Here is a 19,611-nt window from a genome sequence, read left to right on the forward strand (position 1 = left end):
ATGGTAGAGATTATATGATACGAAACTCATTATACAACATGGGTAGGTGTGTTCTAATCAAGGTAGTTTTAATTGGTGTAGGACACATAGGTATGTGTGACCTTATACACTCAATTGCATCTTGAAACTTAGACCCCTCATCAACATCTCCTCCATGAAAATCACTCATGCTCCTACATTTTTTGTCCATTCACATCCATGATGTGTTGCTTGCAATGGCCATCTTCATGAGATAATTGCCCCACCCACCTACCTACAATAGCCATCTTCATGAGATAATTGCCCCACCCACCTACCTACAATAGCCAACCTTGCACTATGAAAAGCTTTGAGAGAGCACATCTGTTGTTGAGCACAACATTTTTTAGGCCATAGGCAAACAAAAGCTTTGGCAAAGGCGTACTAGATTTGTTAAATTATATAAGCCTTGGAGTCATAATTTGCAGACCTTGAAACACCCCGTGTGGTTTGAAATTAACAGTGGGTGCATGGAGCCCGCTCTTTTCTCTCCTGCGGCCTTGTTTGGTCAAGAAGAAGCTGGTAAGCATGCCGTAAATTGCTCCTTTCTCTAAAGAGGTAATTATTGACAGCCATCTGTTTGAAATACCTCTAAACAAAGATTTACCGTCTTCTTTATCTTCTAGTTAAGAATCATATTTCTCTGAAAGAATTATGGTCAAGTAAATGATGTGGTTTGCTAGTGGCTAAGTCGAGGGTCACCCTCATACTATGAGGGTCCTCTCTTAAGGTGCCACATGTCATCCGTCATGTGTGAGGATGCAGTGACATGTATACATAGCTAGGGTCTCTGCCAGCCCAGCATTGTGAGCTCCAGTTTGGGGAAGAAAGAAGATGAATGATGCCACATCGACCGTTCTAGGATGGATGAAAAAGTGATCTTGAACATTCAACATCTGCAGTGCCTTACTGATTCCGACGTATGTATTGTTGACATGCCCTGCTAGGATTTTCGGGGTTAGAGTGTTTGCAGGAGTGTAGATACGGTGTCCGATACATTGCAGTTAGATTAGAGAGAACAACCTTTGAAGGGGATGGTCATGATATTGGAGTATAAAGGACCTTGGGAATAAGTTCCCGCTTGGAAATTCTGGCTGTGGCACTGGTGGCGACTTGAGTTACTAGTGGTAAGTTATTCCCAACTGCCTTTCCAGGTTGTCACATGGAGGTGGGAAGGCAGCAGAGGTGATGACAAGTCAGTAAACACTAACAGGCGTGTAGGTGCATGATTAGTGCCTAACCCCGAGGGTTAGTGCTAGGTATATAACATATGTTCTATACAAAGTTCTACCGCCTCTGCCTCTTGTCCTTCTTTTGCTTCTGATCCCACATTGCATTGCACTCAAGTGCCCCGCGCACCGAAAAAAAAATAAAATCATCATGGCCCTCCTAATGTCTGATAGCACCCCATTCATTGAGAAGTTCGTCGGCAATGGATTCCGTACATGGTAGACTAAAGTACAGCTTCTCCTATGTGTGAGGGCATATGGGAGCAGTGTCTGGAGTCGATGAAGATCTTGGAGACACTCAACCTGAAGAACAAGATGTGGCGGCAACAAAATGATATATCGTTGTCTTGACTTGTCTCAACCTCGCGGATTCTTTGGTTCATCATATTGACTTCAATAATTCCAAAGTTTTCTTGAAGCTCAAGTTTTATGATCTTAAAATGAATGAAAATGAAGAATTAAGTGATCATTTGGCCAAGTTCGGTTCAGTAATACAACAAATTGCTAGTCTTAAATGTAAGCCCGAAGATGAAGACAAAGTGGCTGTACTTATTGAGAGCATGTGACGGATCACTATGTTTGAGCACACTTTGGAAATCCTTCGCTTGGCAGCTACAACCTTTGAAGACTTGGTGGCTTCACTCCTCGAGAAGGATAGGAGAAGTAAAAAAGAACAACAGACAAGCAGCAGCTATGATCATGACAAAGTCTTTGTCAACTCCAACGATTGGAAAAGTGGCAGGGAGATTCAATGTAGATACTGCAAGGGGGTAGGCGACAAAGAAGAAAATTGCTTCAAGAAGAAAGAGAAGGAACAAGAGCAACACCATGCAAATCTCATCACCGAATAAGACATTCTAGAGCAAATTCCTGTTTAGTTCCAAAATTTATCCGGTCATGAGGAACGATGATGAAGAAGAAATCCATGCTGCAAAGCTGTTCAGTTTCAGAATGTATCCCCTCATGAGGAGGAAGACTATGATTGGGATTTTCAAGTCCTTTCTCTATTTATTTGTGTGAGTGTCATTGGTACTTTGCCCGGGAAATGATTTGTAATAAATATTCAATGTATGTGTTAGTGTTTATGTGTTTTTTACCGCCTTGTGTAAGGCTCCTTATTGGTAATCCCTATTAGGAGCAAGGGGGGTGACGAAGAGCTCCGTTGGACACCCACACGCGTAATAGCACAACTTTAAAACCACAATTTGAAATGGACAACTTAATACAACTTGAAATTGAAATGAAATGAAATGGATAGATGGACACCAGCACTGGGGCCGGAACGGGCCGAACCCCCCCTCAATATATGATATATTTATTGGGAGTATTTAACAAATACAATGCTCCTTGGGTTCCAAGAACCAGATGATGTCCATGTACATATGAATACAGTACCAAACAAATAGGCTCGAAGTAGATGCTCGAAGCAGTACGACCACTAGCGTGGTCCAGTCTCTACAGTCCTGTGCTTTCACTGGACTCCGCGGAGAGCGCCAAGCAGCCTGCAGGATTACCTGGCGAAGAGAAGGCAGTCTGTTGGGGAAACAGGTGCAGTCGCTTACTGGAAGTACAGCTGCCTGTAGAAGAGCATGCGCAGCAGTACAGTCGGAGCCTGGGTAAGTTTGCTCATCCTGTGGAGATGCAGTCGCCTGGGAGAGAGAGCACTAGTGCAGCATCCTTGAACCCGTACAATCGCCTGCAGAGCTGGAGGAACTGGCGCCGTTAGAAAAATAAAGTGGAGTAAAGCTATAGTGCTTGGCTGGCTCCCCACGCTTGCATGTAGTTCCAAAGGGGTGTGGTAGGTGACCATGCCCACTCACACACACTTAAGTGTGGCTCCCCACCTTGGCCCCTAAGTGGGTGCCCACTTTTAAGTGTATGTGAACATACAACCTTATAAATCAAAAGTTTAGAGATTAAAGTATTAAACTAACATGTGCAATATACTTACCACCTGTTCACATGCACCAAAACTCGTCAGAAGACAAAGCAGACTTCACGACTCACTGGCAGGCGTCCCCGCTCAGTAAATGACACGTCAAGCAGGCAAACACAAAAATACAAGTCATGCGAAAACAGTTTCAAACATGCAAAATATGAGTGCATGTGCAAATAGTATCATGGACATATCTCCCGTTCATGGAACAAGTACAAAGTATCTGTCGGCACAAAAATGGCACGACGTAAAACATAAAAACCTGGTCTTCCTATGGAGTGACAGTCCCATAGGTAAGACACAGTTCCAGGCATGAGCCTCCCTATGGAAAGACACGGCACGAATACTGGCTCTTCCATGGCGTGACAATCCAGGTCATACACGGGTGGCACCAGTCTGGCTCCCGTCCATACGACACCTTCCTGCTAACACACGGGTGGCACCAGTCTGGCTCCCGTCCATGTCAGCAAAATACTGGCCTCTTCACATGAGACACCGGCCTGGCCTCAAGTGAACGAGACACAAAAACTGGAGATGGACCAAATGGTCGGCTAATTGGTGACACATGCAACCACAAAGATTACACATCCTATTTAAGCCATCTCCTAGGACACTAACCCACCACCCATCCAAGCAGACTCAAAAACACCAACACTTGAAGATGGTCTCAAGATTCTGCCAGTCAGACTTATTGCCTTGTGACAATTAAGAAGGCTAATGGTACACCATTTATGTGGCTCTTGAAAAATTAGTCATCTCAAAGGTGGCCTTTGAGGTTGACCGGCTGACTCCCTCATCCAAGTATACCAATGAGCTTAAACATGTGATGGTCTTCTTGAGGGTTTCGTGGTTCGGTGGTGTCAGACTTGTTGAGTTATTTTCAGCAGGGCTTATACCAAACATTTCTTATTGGCTATGAGGTAGTTAGTTGTCATGTGCATGCACATGGACATGCTTAATCCCAAGCTAAATCTTTGATTTGCAGCATATAAACATTAGGATTTGAGCAGTATATTTTGCAGGCTTGAGGATGTTGCTAAACCTCTGTAAAGCATCAAATGAGATTTGGATGTTACGAAACCTTTGTAAAGCATCAAATCAGATTTGCCCTTTGATCTGAGTGGTCAATTTGTTAATCAAAATAGGGTATAAATCTGCATTAGCAATTCTTGCGACAATGGGATTTTTGAGCTTATATGCATTGTATAATTCATTAATCATGCTCATAAATCACCTGTAAAGAACAAGACATTGGCCATTGATAAGGCTAGGACTCCCTTATGCATATTTATTGCATTATTTATTGAAAGGGATGGACATTATCATCATGTAAGGCTTTATAAACACATTGAGAAAATGATATATCGTTGTCTACATGGATTTCAAAACACATTGAGATCAAAGATGAAGAGGAGCAAGAGCTGTTACCATTTGGCTTTTTTAGCTTTATTCACATTATTAAGACTTAATTAACAAACATAAGACAAATGCTGATAGAAAGATTGAGATTGTTTGCATTGAGATGGGGGCCTTTCTTAAATAGAGGTCGAAAGGGTACAAGTGAAGAGACACATCCCTGGGAAGGGGTGTGGCTCTTGAGTCAATGGTTATGTCCTTTGGACTTAGGGGTGTGCCTTTTAATGAATAGACATGTCCTTTGATAGTGACCCATGTGTAAGGGTGTGACCCTTCACAGGTGTCCTTTCAGTTAATAAGAGATTAATGAGTAATTAAGGAGAGATTAAGAGAGTTAGTCACAATCGTGACATTCCCTCCCACTTAAAATAAGACTTAGGAGTAGTTGTTGAGACTCTGGAAGAAGGGAAATGATTGAAATGCTTCTGCATCCAAAGCTCTAGCTGCTAGATCCCATGTCATGGCATTATTGTTGACCATAACAATCTTGCATATACCAAACTGAATATTAACTGCATCTGCAACTTGTCTCATCTTTACCAAAAGCATGAGAATCATATCTCTAACTTGAGTAGAGCTTTTGTTAACATCATTGGGAACTTCGAGCTTTGTCCAAGAAAAGACTGAATCTTCATTTGCCTTTAGAGAAACCATAAGCAAACTGTCTTGAATCTCCAATATCAAGGGTTGTGTCACCAAACTTTGCATTTGGTTAGTGACCATCATTTGGAAATCTGAAAGGGATTCCATTGATTTTTCTGGAACACAAAAGTCTTCAAGTGTTGTCGTAGATGAAGAAGAAATATCTTCCATATGCTTTTCTTTGCTTAGAAAGTTGTTCTCGGGACAAGTTATGTCCAAAGATTCATTTGCACCATTGAAGGTAAGGACTGGAGTCTTCATTTTTGAAGAAGAAGCATCATTCACCATGGCGTCAGGTAGCTGGTCAGAGACAAAGACTCCGTTTTGCACGGGCGGTGACGAGGCTATTGCTTCTGCCTGGGTCACGGCAAGAAAAGGAGTTGTGGACATTATATTTGTCACACATGTACAAGAATCTTTTGAAACTTCAGCTTTCTCAGCAGGTATTAAGACTTCCAATGTAGAAGGGGGAGGTTGAGGTTGTTTGCGCCTCTTAGACCTCTCAAGGCTGCTCCAAGGATTTGTTTATAGCCATCAATATGGAGACCATCTCTTGATCATAACAGTGTTCACCGCATCTATCTGGCACTCAGATATTCCTGGGGTAAATGTGCTGCCTATGGTGTAGGAATTGGAACTGGTGCAGGAACTGGTTCGGGGAATCGGGAATAATGATCACCTCTGGCTCAGACAGGGGTGAATCCGGGATGACAATAATCTCCTGTGAGGGGAGAGGATCCGCCGGCAGTTCATCTTTGGGAACCTCGTCTACATACGAGAGACACAGAACGGGCACATCGAAAACTTTGTCTGCCATTGCGCGCGCAAGAAGGTGCTTGCAGATGGGCCAGCGCTGGAGCAGAGAGAGCGAACCTGGGAAAAGTGGTTGGCAGAATTCGTAGATGAAGCCACATGCTGCCGTTGGCCCCTTTTTCTTTTTTAAAAAAAATGCGCTGGAGGCTGGCCGTTGTGTTCGCTTTTTTTTTTAAAAAATGCGCAGGTCGCTGGCTGGCCGTTGGGTTCTCCTGTTTTTTTTTTTGAGTGTGCGCTGGTCGGCGGCGGTTGGGTTTCCTTGCGCTGGCGGGTGGCCGTTCGGTGCTGGCTGCCGGCTGCTACACGTGGCTGGTGGAAGCCACGTATATAATAAGGCTTAATTATAAGCCTTTAGTTATAAGGCTTTGTTATTATTTTTTTTATGTGTAAAGGTGACGCGTCGCCGCCGACTGGAAAGGGTGCGCCGCTTCGAGGGGGCGCCGCAAGCAAAGCGAAGAGGTGAAGGGTGAAGGGTGAAGGGCGCTATCGGCGGCGAGGGTTCAGGGTCGGCAGCTGCTTCGAAGCAAGCAAGGGCTCACGCCTGCCAACACTGCCCCTCCGATTCTCCAAGACATTAAGTGAGTGCCCGTAGGTGTATTGCCACAGGTGGAACTCGCCTATAGGGCGGTCAGGCACGAAGGCCGAAGGGAAACAAGGACCCGTCTAGGCACGAGGCGTGAGGGCAGTGACTCCGGGTGCGCGAGGGGCGTTCACGAAACCACCGAGGACGCAGGCAGAGGGGGATGGCTTTAGGAACTCCATCGGGTTGGGACGGGGAAAAAGAATTCAGCGAGGCTTAATCTTTAGGCATCTGCTGCGGGTGAGAAGATCTTTCCTCCGCCTCCATACAACACCGAGAAGAGAGGTGGATGAGGGAGTGCCGCGGAGAGGGTGAGGGCTTCACAACCCACAGGTAGGAAAAAAATTTGCTCTGATACCACTGTAAAGCTTTTTTAGCTTTATTCACATTATTAAGACTTAATTAACAAACATAAGACAAATGCTGATAGAAAGATTGAGATTGTTTGCATTGAGACAGGGGCCTTTCTTAAATAGAGGCCGAAAGGATACAAGTGAAGAGACACATCCCTGGGAAGGGGTGTGGCTCTTGAGTCAATGGTTATGTCCTTTGGACTTAGGGGTGTGCCTTTTAATGAATAGACATGTCCTTTGATAGTGACCCATGTGTAAGTGTGTGACCCTTCACAGGTGTCCTTTCAGTTAATAAGAGATTAATGAGTAATTAAGGAGAGATTAAGAGAGTTAGCTTTTTTAGCTTTATTCACATTATTAAGACTTAATTAACAAACATAAGAAAAATGCTGATAGAAAGATTGAGATTTAGTCTTATTATATGTGGCACCTCATCGCTACAAAATAGTGAAGTCAGTTTTTCCAAAGTTACGACCTCGCTTCTATGGGCCTTTCAAGATTCTTAAGAAAAATTCAGCTGTCAGTTACAAGTTGGAACTTTCACCGTCATGGGGAAAGATTCATCCGACTTTTCACATTTCTTGGCTCAAACAGTATATTCAAGGAGATTCGCCTGTTCCAGACTTATCTTCATATGTACCAGAAATTGAAGATGACCATATTATCCTTGTTCCAGAAGTAATACTTGACGTACGACAGAAGGAAACAAGAAGAAAGTTGACTACAGAATTTCTTGTGAAGTGGATGGATTTGGATGAGTCTGATTCCACTTGGCAAACAAATGAAGAAATGCAGCAGTACCCTAACCTTCTTTAGGAGTTCTTTGACAAACGGATGTCTATCATTTGACACATGGGTTTTATTTTAAATGGGAGGGAATGTCACGATTGTGACATATTTATGTATCAGATTCTCTCTTCATTGTTGATTCCTGTTTGCAGATGCAAAGAGTAACCAACCAAAGGGAACCCCTACCCTCGACTGGTTGCGACTCTTCGCCAAAGGATGTACCTCTTCATCGAATAGCCACATCCCTTCGACGAATGGTTGTATCCCTTGATGAATGGTTGTGCCTCTACATCGAATAGACACATCCCTTAGCCTTTGAAGCGGCGCATCCTTCCAGTCGGCGAAGCGTCAACCTTCAAAAAAAAAAAAACAATACACAACATTAATACGTGCATTGCCACGTGGATCTTCAAAAAAAATAATAAAAACCCAAACAAACCCAACAGGCGTGCGTAACCCGCTGGGCGTGCGCTGGGCGTCCGTTTGGGATTTGTTGGTGTGAACAGCCACCGTGGGCGACTCGGAAACCACCCACCGCCCCCCCCCCCGGCTGTCAGGATGCCGCCTAGTTCTTGCTCGCCTCCTTCTCCCCAGCGAATAGGCGCCCTTCTTCCTGGCTGTTCGTGGGTTTTCCTGGCTTTGCCCACACCACATACTCTGTGTGCTTTCGCCCTCTACGTGCATGTTTCATGGACAACTTTCCGGAGGAACCCGATATGCACATCTCTTACCTGAGTTACATCGACGAGATCCCCGAGGCTGTTCTTCCCGAACACAGCCCTCCTCGTGCCCTCACTCCGGAATCAGTGCCACTACCCCCCGACTATACTCCATTATCTCCGGTGCCCAGTTCTTTGGCGGAAGCCGATGCAGTAACTTCGGAGGACGATCCCGAAGAAGTGGAAGACCCCGACTTCGCGTATGAGGATCCTATTACTGCCTCTCCAGCAGCAGCTGTTCCTTCCATTCTACATTTCGGGTGGACCTTTCCTGCTTCACCATAGTACTCTCTCTGAGTGCTCTAGATGTCGACTTCGCACGACAACGTGCCACCCGCCGATCCTCAGATGGAGGCCTTGCAGATGACTACTCTCCAACAACAGATGGAGGACTTGCAAAAGGCCTTTTTCGACGGTATGGCATCAATGAGATCCCAAATGGAAGACATGCAGCAGCGGCACCAACATCAGCGCGAGGGATCCAGGAAGTCACAGCGAGCGCATCGTTCGCATTCTCCACAGTCATCATCATCATCCTCGGTGGGCCAGCATGACGATCCCTTAACTCCCCCCGATCCGACTACCGAGGTAGACAACGTTGAACTTAAACTTTTATATAAATTAATGACCACAGCATAAACACGAAAGATGGACATCAAGTTACCTGAGCCCTACAATGGCCGCCGCGATAAGCGGTTAATCGATCACTGGCTCTACAAAATGGAGGTTTATTTCTCAAATACCGAATTGCCCGAGAACAAAAAGGTGGCATTGGCCAGTACCCTCTTGAAAGATACCGCCTTCCTCTGGTGGCGACGCAGGATTGCAGATGGCAAGTCTACTCCAACGTGGGATAAATTCCGGCGTGCTCTTCGCAAGGCTTTTGAGCCTGCAAATGCGAACTTTCATGCCAGGTCTTCTCTCCGCCGCCTGAGTCAAACTGGCTCCGTGGCCGCGTACATCTCAGAGTTTCAAAAACTGGCTCTGGAGATAGAGACACTCAGTCCCTCTGACTAGCTTCACAGCTTCATTGACGGGCTTGAACCCACAATCCAAGACGAAGTCCATAAGTCTAATCCTGCCACCCTGGATGAAGCAATCTCGTATGTCGAGCGCATTAGTGATTACCGGCGTCCTCCCAGGATCTTTTCCTCTGGCGCCCGTTCCTCTCAGCGGAATCAACCCAATGGGACTAGCCAACCCCAGCGTCCTAATTTTGGACAACCCAACTTTCGGCGACCATATTCTGGACAACAGTCCTTCCGGCCGCGCTTTTCCGGGCAAACTTCCGCGTCAAATGCAGGATCCTCTCAAATCGAATCCTCTGGCAGCAGCAGAAACCGAGAGCGGTCTCGACAGGACCGTCGCAACAATGATCGGCGCAACTTCAAGCGAGAAACCTCTTCAGGACAGCAAACCTCTTCATCAACTGCCCCTTCATCCCAACCTAGTCGCCCAGGCCTTTGCACAATTTGTTCTGGCGATCACCGGTGGTATGAATGTCCTCAGCGTCCTAAACCCTCCAACACTCGACGCAATTCTCAGGTGGACAGTTGTCACCATGCTGATCATGACCTGCCTCCTGTGAAAGAAAAGAACAAACATGGCTTGTTCTGTTCGCGTTTCGGAGTTTGTCAGTACCCTGATGCTTAATGGCCAAAGTACCAACCCTGTTCCGCTGAATCTTTCCAAACAGGTCCTTAGTCTTCTTGGCTTCATTGGCGACCATCCCATCAATGTGCTGGTGGACAGTGGCTGTTCCACTAATTTTGTGGGCACTTCTTTGGTTCACAAGCTTCGCCTACAGACCCGACATTTTGTGGATGCTTTTCAAGTGGAGCTTGCTGATGGTCCTTCCTTAATTGTAACCAAAAGGTGCAACAGCTCCAGTTCTAGATTCAAGATTACCAAGATCACCTTAATTTTTCAGTAATGCCGTTGTCACATTATGACATGATATTGGGACAATCTTGGCTGTATCGATATGATCCGGTGATCAGCTTTCGTTCCCATTCAATCCAATCATATCATGATGGTCGAGAGCTGGAACTTCATGGCCTTTTCAGTGCCAAACCCATCACCGTCGTTTTTGCCTTGCAAGTCAAACGCCTCGTTCGCAAACGTGACTGTACAACAGGTGTCCTTTCAGTTAATAAGGGATTAATGAGTAATTAAGGAGAGATTAAGAGAGTTAGTCACAATCATGACATTCCCTCCCACTTAAAATAAGACTTAGGAGTAGTTGTTTAGACTCTGGAAGAAGGGAAATGATTGAAATGCTTCTGCATCCAAAGCTCTAGCTGCTAGATCCCATGTCATGGCATTATTGTTGACCATAACAATCTTGCATATACCAAACTGAATGTTAACTGCATCTGCAACTTGTCTCATCTTTACCAAAAGCATGAGAATCATATCTGTAACTTGAGTAGAACTTTTGTTAACATCATTGGGAACTTCGAGCTTTGTCCAAGAAAAGACTGAATCTTCATTTGCCTTTAGAGAAACCATAAGCAAACTGTCTTGAATCTCCAATATCAAGGGTTGTGTCACCAAACTTTGCATTTGGTTAGTGACCATCATTTGGAAATCTGAAAGGGATTCCATTGATTTTTCTGGAACACAAAAGTCTTCAAGTGTTGTCGTAGATGAAGAAGAAATATCTTCCATATGCTTTTCTTTGCTTAGAAAGTTGTTCTCGGGACAAGTTATGTCCAAAGATTCATTTGCACCACTGAAGGTAAGGATTGGAGTCTTCATTTTTGAAGAAGAAGCATCATTCACCATGGCGTCAGGTAGCTGGTCAGAGACAAAGACTCCGTTTTGCACGGGCGGTGAGACGAGGCTATTGCTTCTGCTTGGGTCACGGCAAGAAAAGGAGTTGTGGACATTGTATTTGTCACACATGTACAAGAATCTTTTGAAACTTCAGCTTTCTCAGCAGGTATTAAGGCTTCCAATGAACCCAAAAATCCTCTAGGAACTCCTGTGAGAGTCCCTGTAGCCGCCAATGCCCCGCTGCAGCTGGAGAGACCATCCTCCTGGCCGTCAAAATATGCCGCCCCAGCCGAACAGTATACTGGAAAAAGGTGATCTCTGTGCCTCAAGGGATGCATAAGGATCATGCCACTCGTACTCCCCAGGGTCCCACTGTAGCCGGGCCAAGGGGCGCGCTGCATATGCCCATATGCGCCAATCCGGGAGCACATCAGCAGGGTCGGGGTCAATATGCCACTTCCGAGAAGCGGCGGCCACAACCCGTATCCTCTGAAAGGTGCACTCTGCAACCAAAGGCGACTCCATCTCCACTCTCTGAACTCTGCCCTCATCCTGAATCTCATAGTAGAGGCATCTGCCATCCTCAGTGCAAGCTCTGACAGCAATCAGGATCTCCAACTGTGTAAAGGCTCCCATCCACCGTGGGGTCACTGGCTCAAAAGGCGTGAACCACTCCTCTGTGAGTGCCTCCTGAATATCATCCCTCATAATCAACCCCCCTCTGAAGTGACTCAGCCTCTCCACCTGGATCTCCTCTGGGAGACTGCAGAAGGCCTGCCAGTCTCCAAAACTACGTGCTGGGCCTGCCGCTAAAGGTCCCCAGGCTAGACGAGGCCGAGAACCCAGCATATGACCCTGCTCTGTGCGAACCGTTGGGCTCCAGATGAGCGGTTGTCTGGCCCGCTCCTCAACACAAGGAGGAGGTCGCTGAGAGAGCCCCGGTCTCAGCAGCTCCCAAGCTCTCAGGATGCTCAAAGCAAATCTGTACTCCCATCCTCTACTGAGGTCTATGAAGATCCAACGAATCTCTGGTGCCCAAGTACCCCCTGCTGGGGGAGCCCGAGCCTGCAGCCGCTACAAGAGAAGCTCTTTCCAAGGCTCAGCGCCTGGAAGCAGCCCCCGAACAATAAGCTTCCCCAATAAGGCTCTACTCTGATCGACTGGATCTTTAATGCCCAAGCCTCCCTGAGCCAGCGGAAGTGTAATAACTGCCCATGCAACCTTTGCCCGGGCTGATTGACCGTCCCGCCCAGACCAAAGAAAGTTCCTGATCAGCCTCTGTATCTGGCTGATGCAAGAGCTCGAGAAGATCCAGCAAGACGTAATGTACCACATGGTCGCTAATAGCACCTGATTTGCCACCACCACCCTCCCAGCCAAGAATAGTCGAGCTGTACTCCAATACAAAAGCTTCTTTCGAATGCTCAGAAGAAGCGGGGCAATTTGCTGCTCAGGTGACAAATCTAGTCCAATTTGGCATCCCAAATACCGCACTGCTGTGCCAAGAGGAATCCATCTAAAACCGGGGTCCGGGCTCCATGCCGGAGTGGGAGCACTATTGATCCAAAAGGCCACTGTCTTGCGCCAATTGATCAATGCTCCCGAAGTTGCACTAAAAACCTGGAGCGACTGCTCTGCCCGAAGAAGATTGGCCTCTTGGCCATGCAAAAATAAGCCCGTGTCGTCTGCAAACTCAGCATCGAGTAGGTCCTCCCCCCGGACTGGGAGCTGGAGTCCTCTCAAACCAACCTCCTCTGCCGTCAAATACATGCTCATAGCCTCCGCAAAGAAGAGAAAAAGAAAAGGGGCGAGGGGACACCCGTGACGGACTGATCTGGTCAGCTCAAAACTCGGCCCCCGTCCTCCTGCAATCAAAACCTAGCTACGAGCTGTGGAATACAGAGCCGCCACCCCTTTGATCCATCCTGGCTCAAAGCCCAGGCGAAGCATAGTGCCCTCTAAGAAACCCCAATCAACTCTATCGTATGCCTTCTCAAAATCGAGAAGCATCACGACCAAGTCCTCGCCAAGAAATCTAGCTCGGGCTGTCGCCTCCCAGAAAGTAAAGATGTTGTCAAGGATACTGCGCTCCTTGACGAATCCTGTCTGGGTAGCATGAATCAACTCCCCCAGGAAGGGCTGGATCCTCAAACTCAAGGCCTTTGCTAAGACCTTCTAGACAGTATTGAGGATCGTAATAGGCCTCCAATGTCGAATATCATCTGATACTCCCTCCCCCTTGGGGGTAAGAAAGTTCAAGCCCTCTGAAAAGCTCTGTGGCATCACCCCAGTGTCCAGAACATACTGAAAGCCCCTGCGGAGGCCTGGCCCCAAAAAAGGTCCCAATAGCGCATAAAAAAGGCCAGCGTCAGTCCGTCCTCCCCTGGGCAACTATGTCGCGGCAGGACCCTCAAGGCCTCGGCAAGCTCAATCTCTGAAAGAGGCGCACCAAGAACTGTATGCATACGATCTGTGACCCTCCTCTGCACATGGGCCCACACAGTCTGTCTGCAAGCATCTCGATCCTCAGTGGCTGGCTCCGCTGAAAGCAGGTCTCTATAGAATGCAGTGGCAATGCTCTGATCTCCTCGGGCTCAGTAGCTACCGATCCATCCGGTCTACCAAGCTGACGGACTCCTACTCGAGCATGGCGGGGTCCAATGATCTCAAAAAACTCCCGAGTCACTCTATCACCAAGCTGCGTCCACTGAGAGGCCTGGCGACGATAGTAAAACTCATGTCTCTGCTCCTCTGCCTCTCTAACCTCCTGGCGTGCCTGGCTCAGCTGTGACGCCACCCACTCACATGCAGGCTGCTGCTCCTGAAGGCGCTGTAGCGAAGCAAGGTTGCGTCTCAGCCGATGCTCCCGCTCGCGAATCTCTCCCAGCCGTGTCAAAGCTGCAGCGTGCAGAAAAGAGCTAAGCTTGATGAGTCCCTGGGCACACTGGCCTGCTGCATCCTGGTCAAAGCAGTGACTATCATGCCAGATCCTCTCAATGTCCTCAGCGAGATTGGGACCTGCAAGTACCCTCTCTGGGATCCTCAACTGCAAGTTGGGCTCCTGTGTCCTCTCCTCCAATGTCAAAATAACTGGCGCATGATCTGAAAATGAGGTGCCAGCGAGAATGCCGATGGAGCCCCCTCGCTCCCCTAACCAGTCGCCCACATAAAAGCGATCAATCCGTGATAGATTAGTCCCTCCCTGCCGGCGATCCGACCGAGAGAAACTAAGACTGTCCTGAGAGCGGGAGAAGGCCCCATGCTGCCATGCATCAGTGATCCTCAGTGACATGCAAAACCGGTCCCAAGCTGCAAGCTCCGTGCCGTGCACTCTAACATGATTGCCTCCCACCCTATCGGCCGGGTCCTCAAGCATGTTGAAGTCTCCCCCGACACACCAATGTGCGGCCTCTGGCAATGCATCCGTAACCTGGGTCCAGAACTCTGCTCTGGCACTAACATGATTGGGCGCATAGACGTTGAGCACGCCCAATAGCTCATCATGCATCCTCAGAATGACATACTGTGCTCTACCAAGCACAATGATCCCTCGATCCACAATGGCCTGCCGCCATACATCTGCAATGACCATGCATACTCCTCCCTGTCCACCCAAAGGACCAAACCCTGCAGACCAAAAGGTGTCCCATCTACCAGGCATCACCGAACCATATCTCCGGATCCTGCTCTCACCCAAGTGGTGCTCCTGCATCATCAAAATATCAATGCTGCCACCAACCAGGCATCTCTGAAGCTCCTGCCTCAAGCAACCACGATAGCGTATAAAATGTGCTCCGCCAAGGCCCTGTACATTCCATGAGATGATCCTCATGGATGACCTGCTGAGGTGGAGGCTGTCTCAGCCGTACGGCGGGCCTTCGCAAGCGGCTTGGATGGAGAGTAGTCCCCATCCGAGCGGCTGCGAATCTGCCCACCCGGTGTACTGCAAGAATCACGGATCAGGCGCCAGTGGCTGTGGCCCATGGCGACTGCCTCCCGCTCTGACAGAGCAACCTCGTGTATACATACATATCCAGGGTTGCGTGCAAGGTCTGCCACTATGCGAACGACCAAATGACGAATCCCTGAGGCATCCACACTCCCGGGATCCAAGAGAAAATGAGCCAACTCCCATAGTCGGCCTATCACATCTGTCACCTCCAGATCGCTCACATGATGAGAAAACTCAACTGCCTGAGTCTTCAAAGTGCTAAGAGCGAGCTCTAGAGTCCACTCCTGGTCGCAAGGGCCACATAGAGGGAACGAGAAGGCCATCGCTGAATCAAGTGCCTCGCGGGCCGGAGGTATCACTACATGAACTCGGATGGGTGCTGGCTCATGGGGGCCCTCTGCTCCAAAAAGCCGTGTGAAGGCGTAATCAAAAGCCTCCGAGCGCTGTCTAATGCTGAGGCGACTCAGCCGACTGCAGATAGATGATATCCGTGAAGCCCGAATCGGCATGGTAGGTCTCCTCTGAGGTGCTCGAGTGAGGTCGGTGCTCAGCGCCCTCCGGACTGCAGGTGAGCGCCAGGGGACTGCCAGGGTCTCCCGGGAAGGTGAGGCGGGCGGGGGGGGAGGGGGGGGGGCGAGGTAGCGACACGTTTCAAAAAACGCGTTTCAAAAACGCGTTTGAAACGTTTTGGAAACGTTTCAAACCTTTCCCAGAAGTTTGAAACGCGTTTCAAACTTTCCCATCTTGGCATGTGAAAAATCAATACCATATATGATATTTATATGCCAGAATATATGGGATCATTGATAGCATTGATAAAATGATAATATGTTGAATATATGCATGCTTGTATGATGTATCAGGATTTAGTAATAAGTATGTACTATCATCTATGCATAATGGGCCCATGGCCCATGGGAGAGCAAATGCCAAATATGCCAAGGCAGTCATCCATGTTCAAACTTCAAACTCAAAGTTTCAAACTTCAATCCTAGATAAAAACAATGCAAGAAAGAAATGAGCCATGGTGTATGCTGAATATGTACAAACTACAAAGTTCAAATGCCAAACTTTAACTTCAAAGGTTGCAGGCTGCAGCCTGCAGGTTTCAATCATGATTCATGAATCAACAATCATAGATAATACTAAATAGACAACATCCTCTATTATGAGGTCAAGACTGTGCTGCACAAGGAGTCCACACTATCTCTGGGAAGTCATCCTCTAACATTCTGCCCATGGACACACAATTAGAGCCATTGTCAGTAATCACCTGCACCACATGCTGAGCACCAATCTCTAACATTGTCTGGCATATGTGCTGCCATATAAAGGCTCCTGTCACCACCGTCCCTGGAACTGAAGCATCAATGGCACGCATAAACATTACGCCCTTGCAGGAGGACACCAAAATGTTATAAACATTCCTTTTCCGCATATCTGTCAAACCATCACATAATATGGTGCATCCATATTTATGCCATGTTGCCTTCAAAGGCTCCATCTCAAGCTGTACAAGATCTTTCTCATCTCTCAAGTGCTTCTTGCGTAAGGAGTCATATTTGGGACCCTCCCACTCGTACCCAATGCGGCTAATGGCTCTCATGGTCTTCTTCCATCTTGGAGTGCGCACAATGTGAAATGACAAAGCACACTGAATAAACAACCTTGTCAATTCACGGGTGGCCTCAGCAACTGCTGCTTTCTGAAAACGAGCTTTAATGCTTACACTCTTCAAAGAAGGCCTAATGGGCAAGGAAGACCTGTGGGCACAAGGAGCAGAGGTAGAACCTACAGCCGTTTGACTCTGCATCTCTTGTTCATCACCCACTCTAGCTCTTTTGGTGACATCCTCCTCTTCCTGCATGTCATCATGGCTGCTTCCAAATCCTTTCATGGCTGCTTCTTGCTCCCTCCTCCATTGTAGAAGAGAGGCTTTGATATCTTGGGGCACTTTATCACAAGCACCAATGCCTTTGCCTTTTAGACTTGAAAAATGAACCTTTATCCTGTTTGCAGATCCACCTGAGACCTTATCACAATACTTGCACTTCCATTTTTCAGTGCCTGAACCCCATACTTGCCCATGGGAATGACATGAGTCCACATTGAATCTCTAGGACGAGGCATTTTGGAAGCCTGGAAGGATGTTGCCCAAATTTCAAGTTTTGAAATTGGTGCAAAAATCAAGCAAAAATATGAAAACAGACAAGTACCAACCTTGCTAGCACGGTGCACAGGTCCCGAGGGGGCGGGTGGCGGAGAAATCACACGAACGAAGGCAAGCGTGGGGAAGGACAGTCAACTTTCTCCTCTGTACTATGCACGGCGTGTTTTTTTTGCTCTCTGGAAAGCGACTGAATCGACTGATATGACCCGTCTTAAATAACATTAAAAAATAAAAAGCCAAGTTTGAAACGCGTTTCAAACTCCCAGACGTTTGAAACGTTTCAAACGGGTCTGCTAAAGTTTGAAACGCGTTTCATAGCAACTATGGGGGGGTGGAGAGGGAGCCGCTGCCGAAACCGGAGCGGGGATGGGAGGAGGCGAAGGTGGAAGCGAGTCGGTGGGAGGGGACGGGGGTGTGGGGGGTGAAGGAGGGGGTGCTGGCATCTCCTGGTCCTCAGTCGTCGCCACAGGGGTCTCCTCCTGGAGGGGAGCAAAATTGTTCCTCACGGGAACCCAGTGAGGCTGAGATTGTGGCTGCTGCTGCAGCGGTCTCTGGGCGTGCTGCTGTGGCTGTCTCCCTCGGCGGCGCCCCTGTCCAAGCTGCCACTCCGAGGTCTCTGTGGCCTGAGTAGGTGTCCCGGAGGCAGCCTGCCGAGCCGCATCTGTGGGCGGGCCATCAGGGGCCTGCTGCTGTGGTGAGGGTCGGGGTCTCCTGTGAGGGCAGGCCTTGGCCAGGTGACCGACCTGCCTGCAAATGAAGCACTGGTTCGGGAGCCCCGAGAACTCCACTCTCAGATCAATCCATCCCCCCCCTATCCTAGGTAGCTGAATGACCTTAGGAAGGGAGGAGATGTCAGACACCAACACTCTGACCGAAGGTAGCCCAGCTGCTCTGGCCACCACTGAAGTTGCTGTGGGGCCAGTTTCTAGTACCGAGCCCACCAATGCTCCTAGCCTAGAGAGGAGCGGAAGATACTCCCGGCGGAGTCCAGGGAAGCAAACTGTAACATGGAAAAGGCGCTCTCCCTGCTGAGCCGCTGCTGGGTCAAAGCCATGCTGCCAAGGTCTGAAAAAAGCCCGAGCACCCCTGATGTCAAGGGGACTCATGGCAAGGACCTTGGCCACGCTCTAGGCGGTCTCGAACTCGATCTGGTAATGTCCACGGCCCAGAAGCTGTACGTCCAGGATCTTGCCCACATCTGCAAGAAGGCGGGCCTGGAGAAGATCCCGGATCTCCCCTCTGCTGGGGCGAGTGCCGACTATACGGCAGATGGTGGAATGTGCCTGAAGGCGTTCCACCTCTGCGGCGAGGCTCGCTTCCTCTTCCGGCGAAAGAGAAAGCCTGATGGGGGTGTCCTCAGGGGGCGGGCGAGGGGGCTGCGGATGAGTCCCTCTGAGGCGGGGCGGGAGGAACCTCCATCAGAGTCTGAAGCTGTGTCGAAGGCGGAGCGGAGACGGAGAACCTGCACGAACCGAGTTGCACACGAGGGTGGGGGAAGGCGAAAAGTAAAAAGGGAAAAAAAATAAAAAATCCCTGAGGGCGCAGAAAAACAGAGAGAAGAGGGGGGGGGGGGGGGGGGGGGGGGGGCAAAGTGGCGAAGACGGATCCCAAGGGGGAGGGGCGGAAGCAGGACGAAAAGGGCGAGAGAGGGGGAACGAGAGCTGGCGAAGGGGGGGGGGGGGGGGGCGAGGCGCTGAAGAGGAGGGGGGGTGGGCGCGATGGCGAAGAGCTACGGGAGGGGGGGGGGGCGACGGCGAAGAACAGTGGAGGGGGGGGGCGCTTCAGCGCAGGCAAGCCAGGCGAAGGGGGGGGCGGCGCAAACCTGAGGGCAGGCGGAGGGGGGAAAACGCGATGGCGGGCAGGGAGAGGGGAGTGCAGACAGAAGCGCGAGCAGGGGGGGGAGCGCGGAGCTTCAGCCCCTGGCCCCTCTGGAATCAGCCGACAGCCCTTATCTGGATCATGCGCTTCAGCCGTCAGATTCCCTCCATGATCCCACTTGTCCTGCTCCATGTCCACCACAGATGCTACACCTGAAGCTCTTACATTGTGGTTCTACCTATCTTCTACTGGTTCATGGTCTTTATCTGTTTGCCCCCTTCTGGATTTAGCCTTGAGAAGGTCCATGGCATTGCTTATGCACATGACATCCCCCTCTGCTAAACTTGATGACAGGAATCCAACCTGCTCTTGGATGATTGTTATCATCCCAATCCTTT

At 48.8% G+C, this 19,611-nt stretch overlaps 1 protein-coding gene across 3 annotated transcripts in view; it reads left to right on the forward strand.

Moving 5' to 3' along the window:
• Nucleotides 1-219: 219 nt before the first annotated feature.
• Nucleotides 220-19,611, forward strand: part of LOC147623608 (S-adenosyl-L-methionine-dependent methyltransferases superfamily protein) — a 76,982-nt gene continuing 57,590 nt past the window's right edge. The window contains exon 1 of one of the 3 annotated variants that reach the window (XM_086820177.1): nucleotides 220-540. In XM_086820177.1, the coding sequence (XP_086676303.1) occupies nucleotides 489-540 (52 nt within the window). In that variant the 5' untranslated portion in view covers nucleotides 220-488. Of the gene's footprint in view, nucleotides 541-757; nucleotides 894-19,611 lie in introns of those variants that run through there. The other 2 variants (XM_086820176.1, XM_086820178.1) reach the window with 2 other exon arrangements.

The sequence above is a fragment of the Cibotium barometz genome, chromosome 26 (genome assembly GCF_041138505.1).
Source record: "Cibotium barometz isolate CiBa-2024 chromosome 26, ASM4113850v1, whole genome shotgun sequence".
In the NCBI taxonomy this organism is placed as follows: Eukaryota; Viridiplantae; Streptophyta; class Polypodiopsida; order Cyatheales; family Cibotiaceae; genus Cibotium; species Cibotium barometz.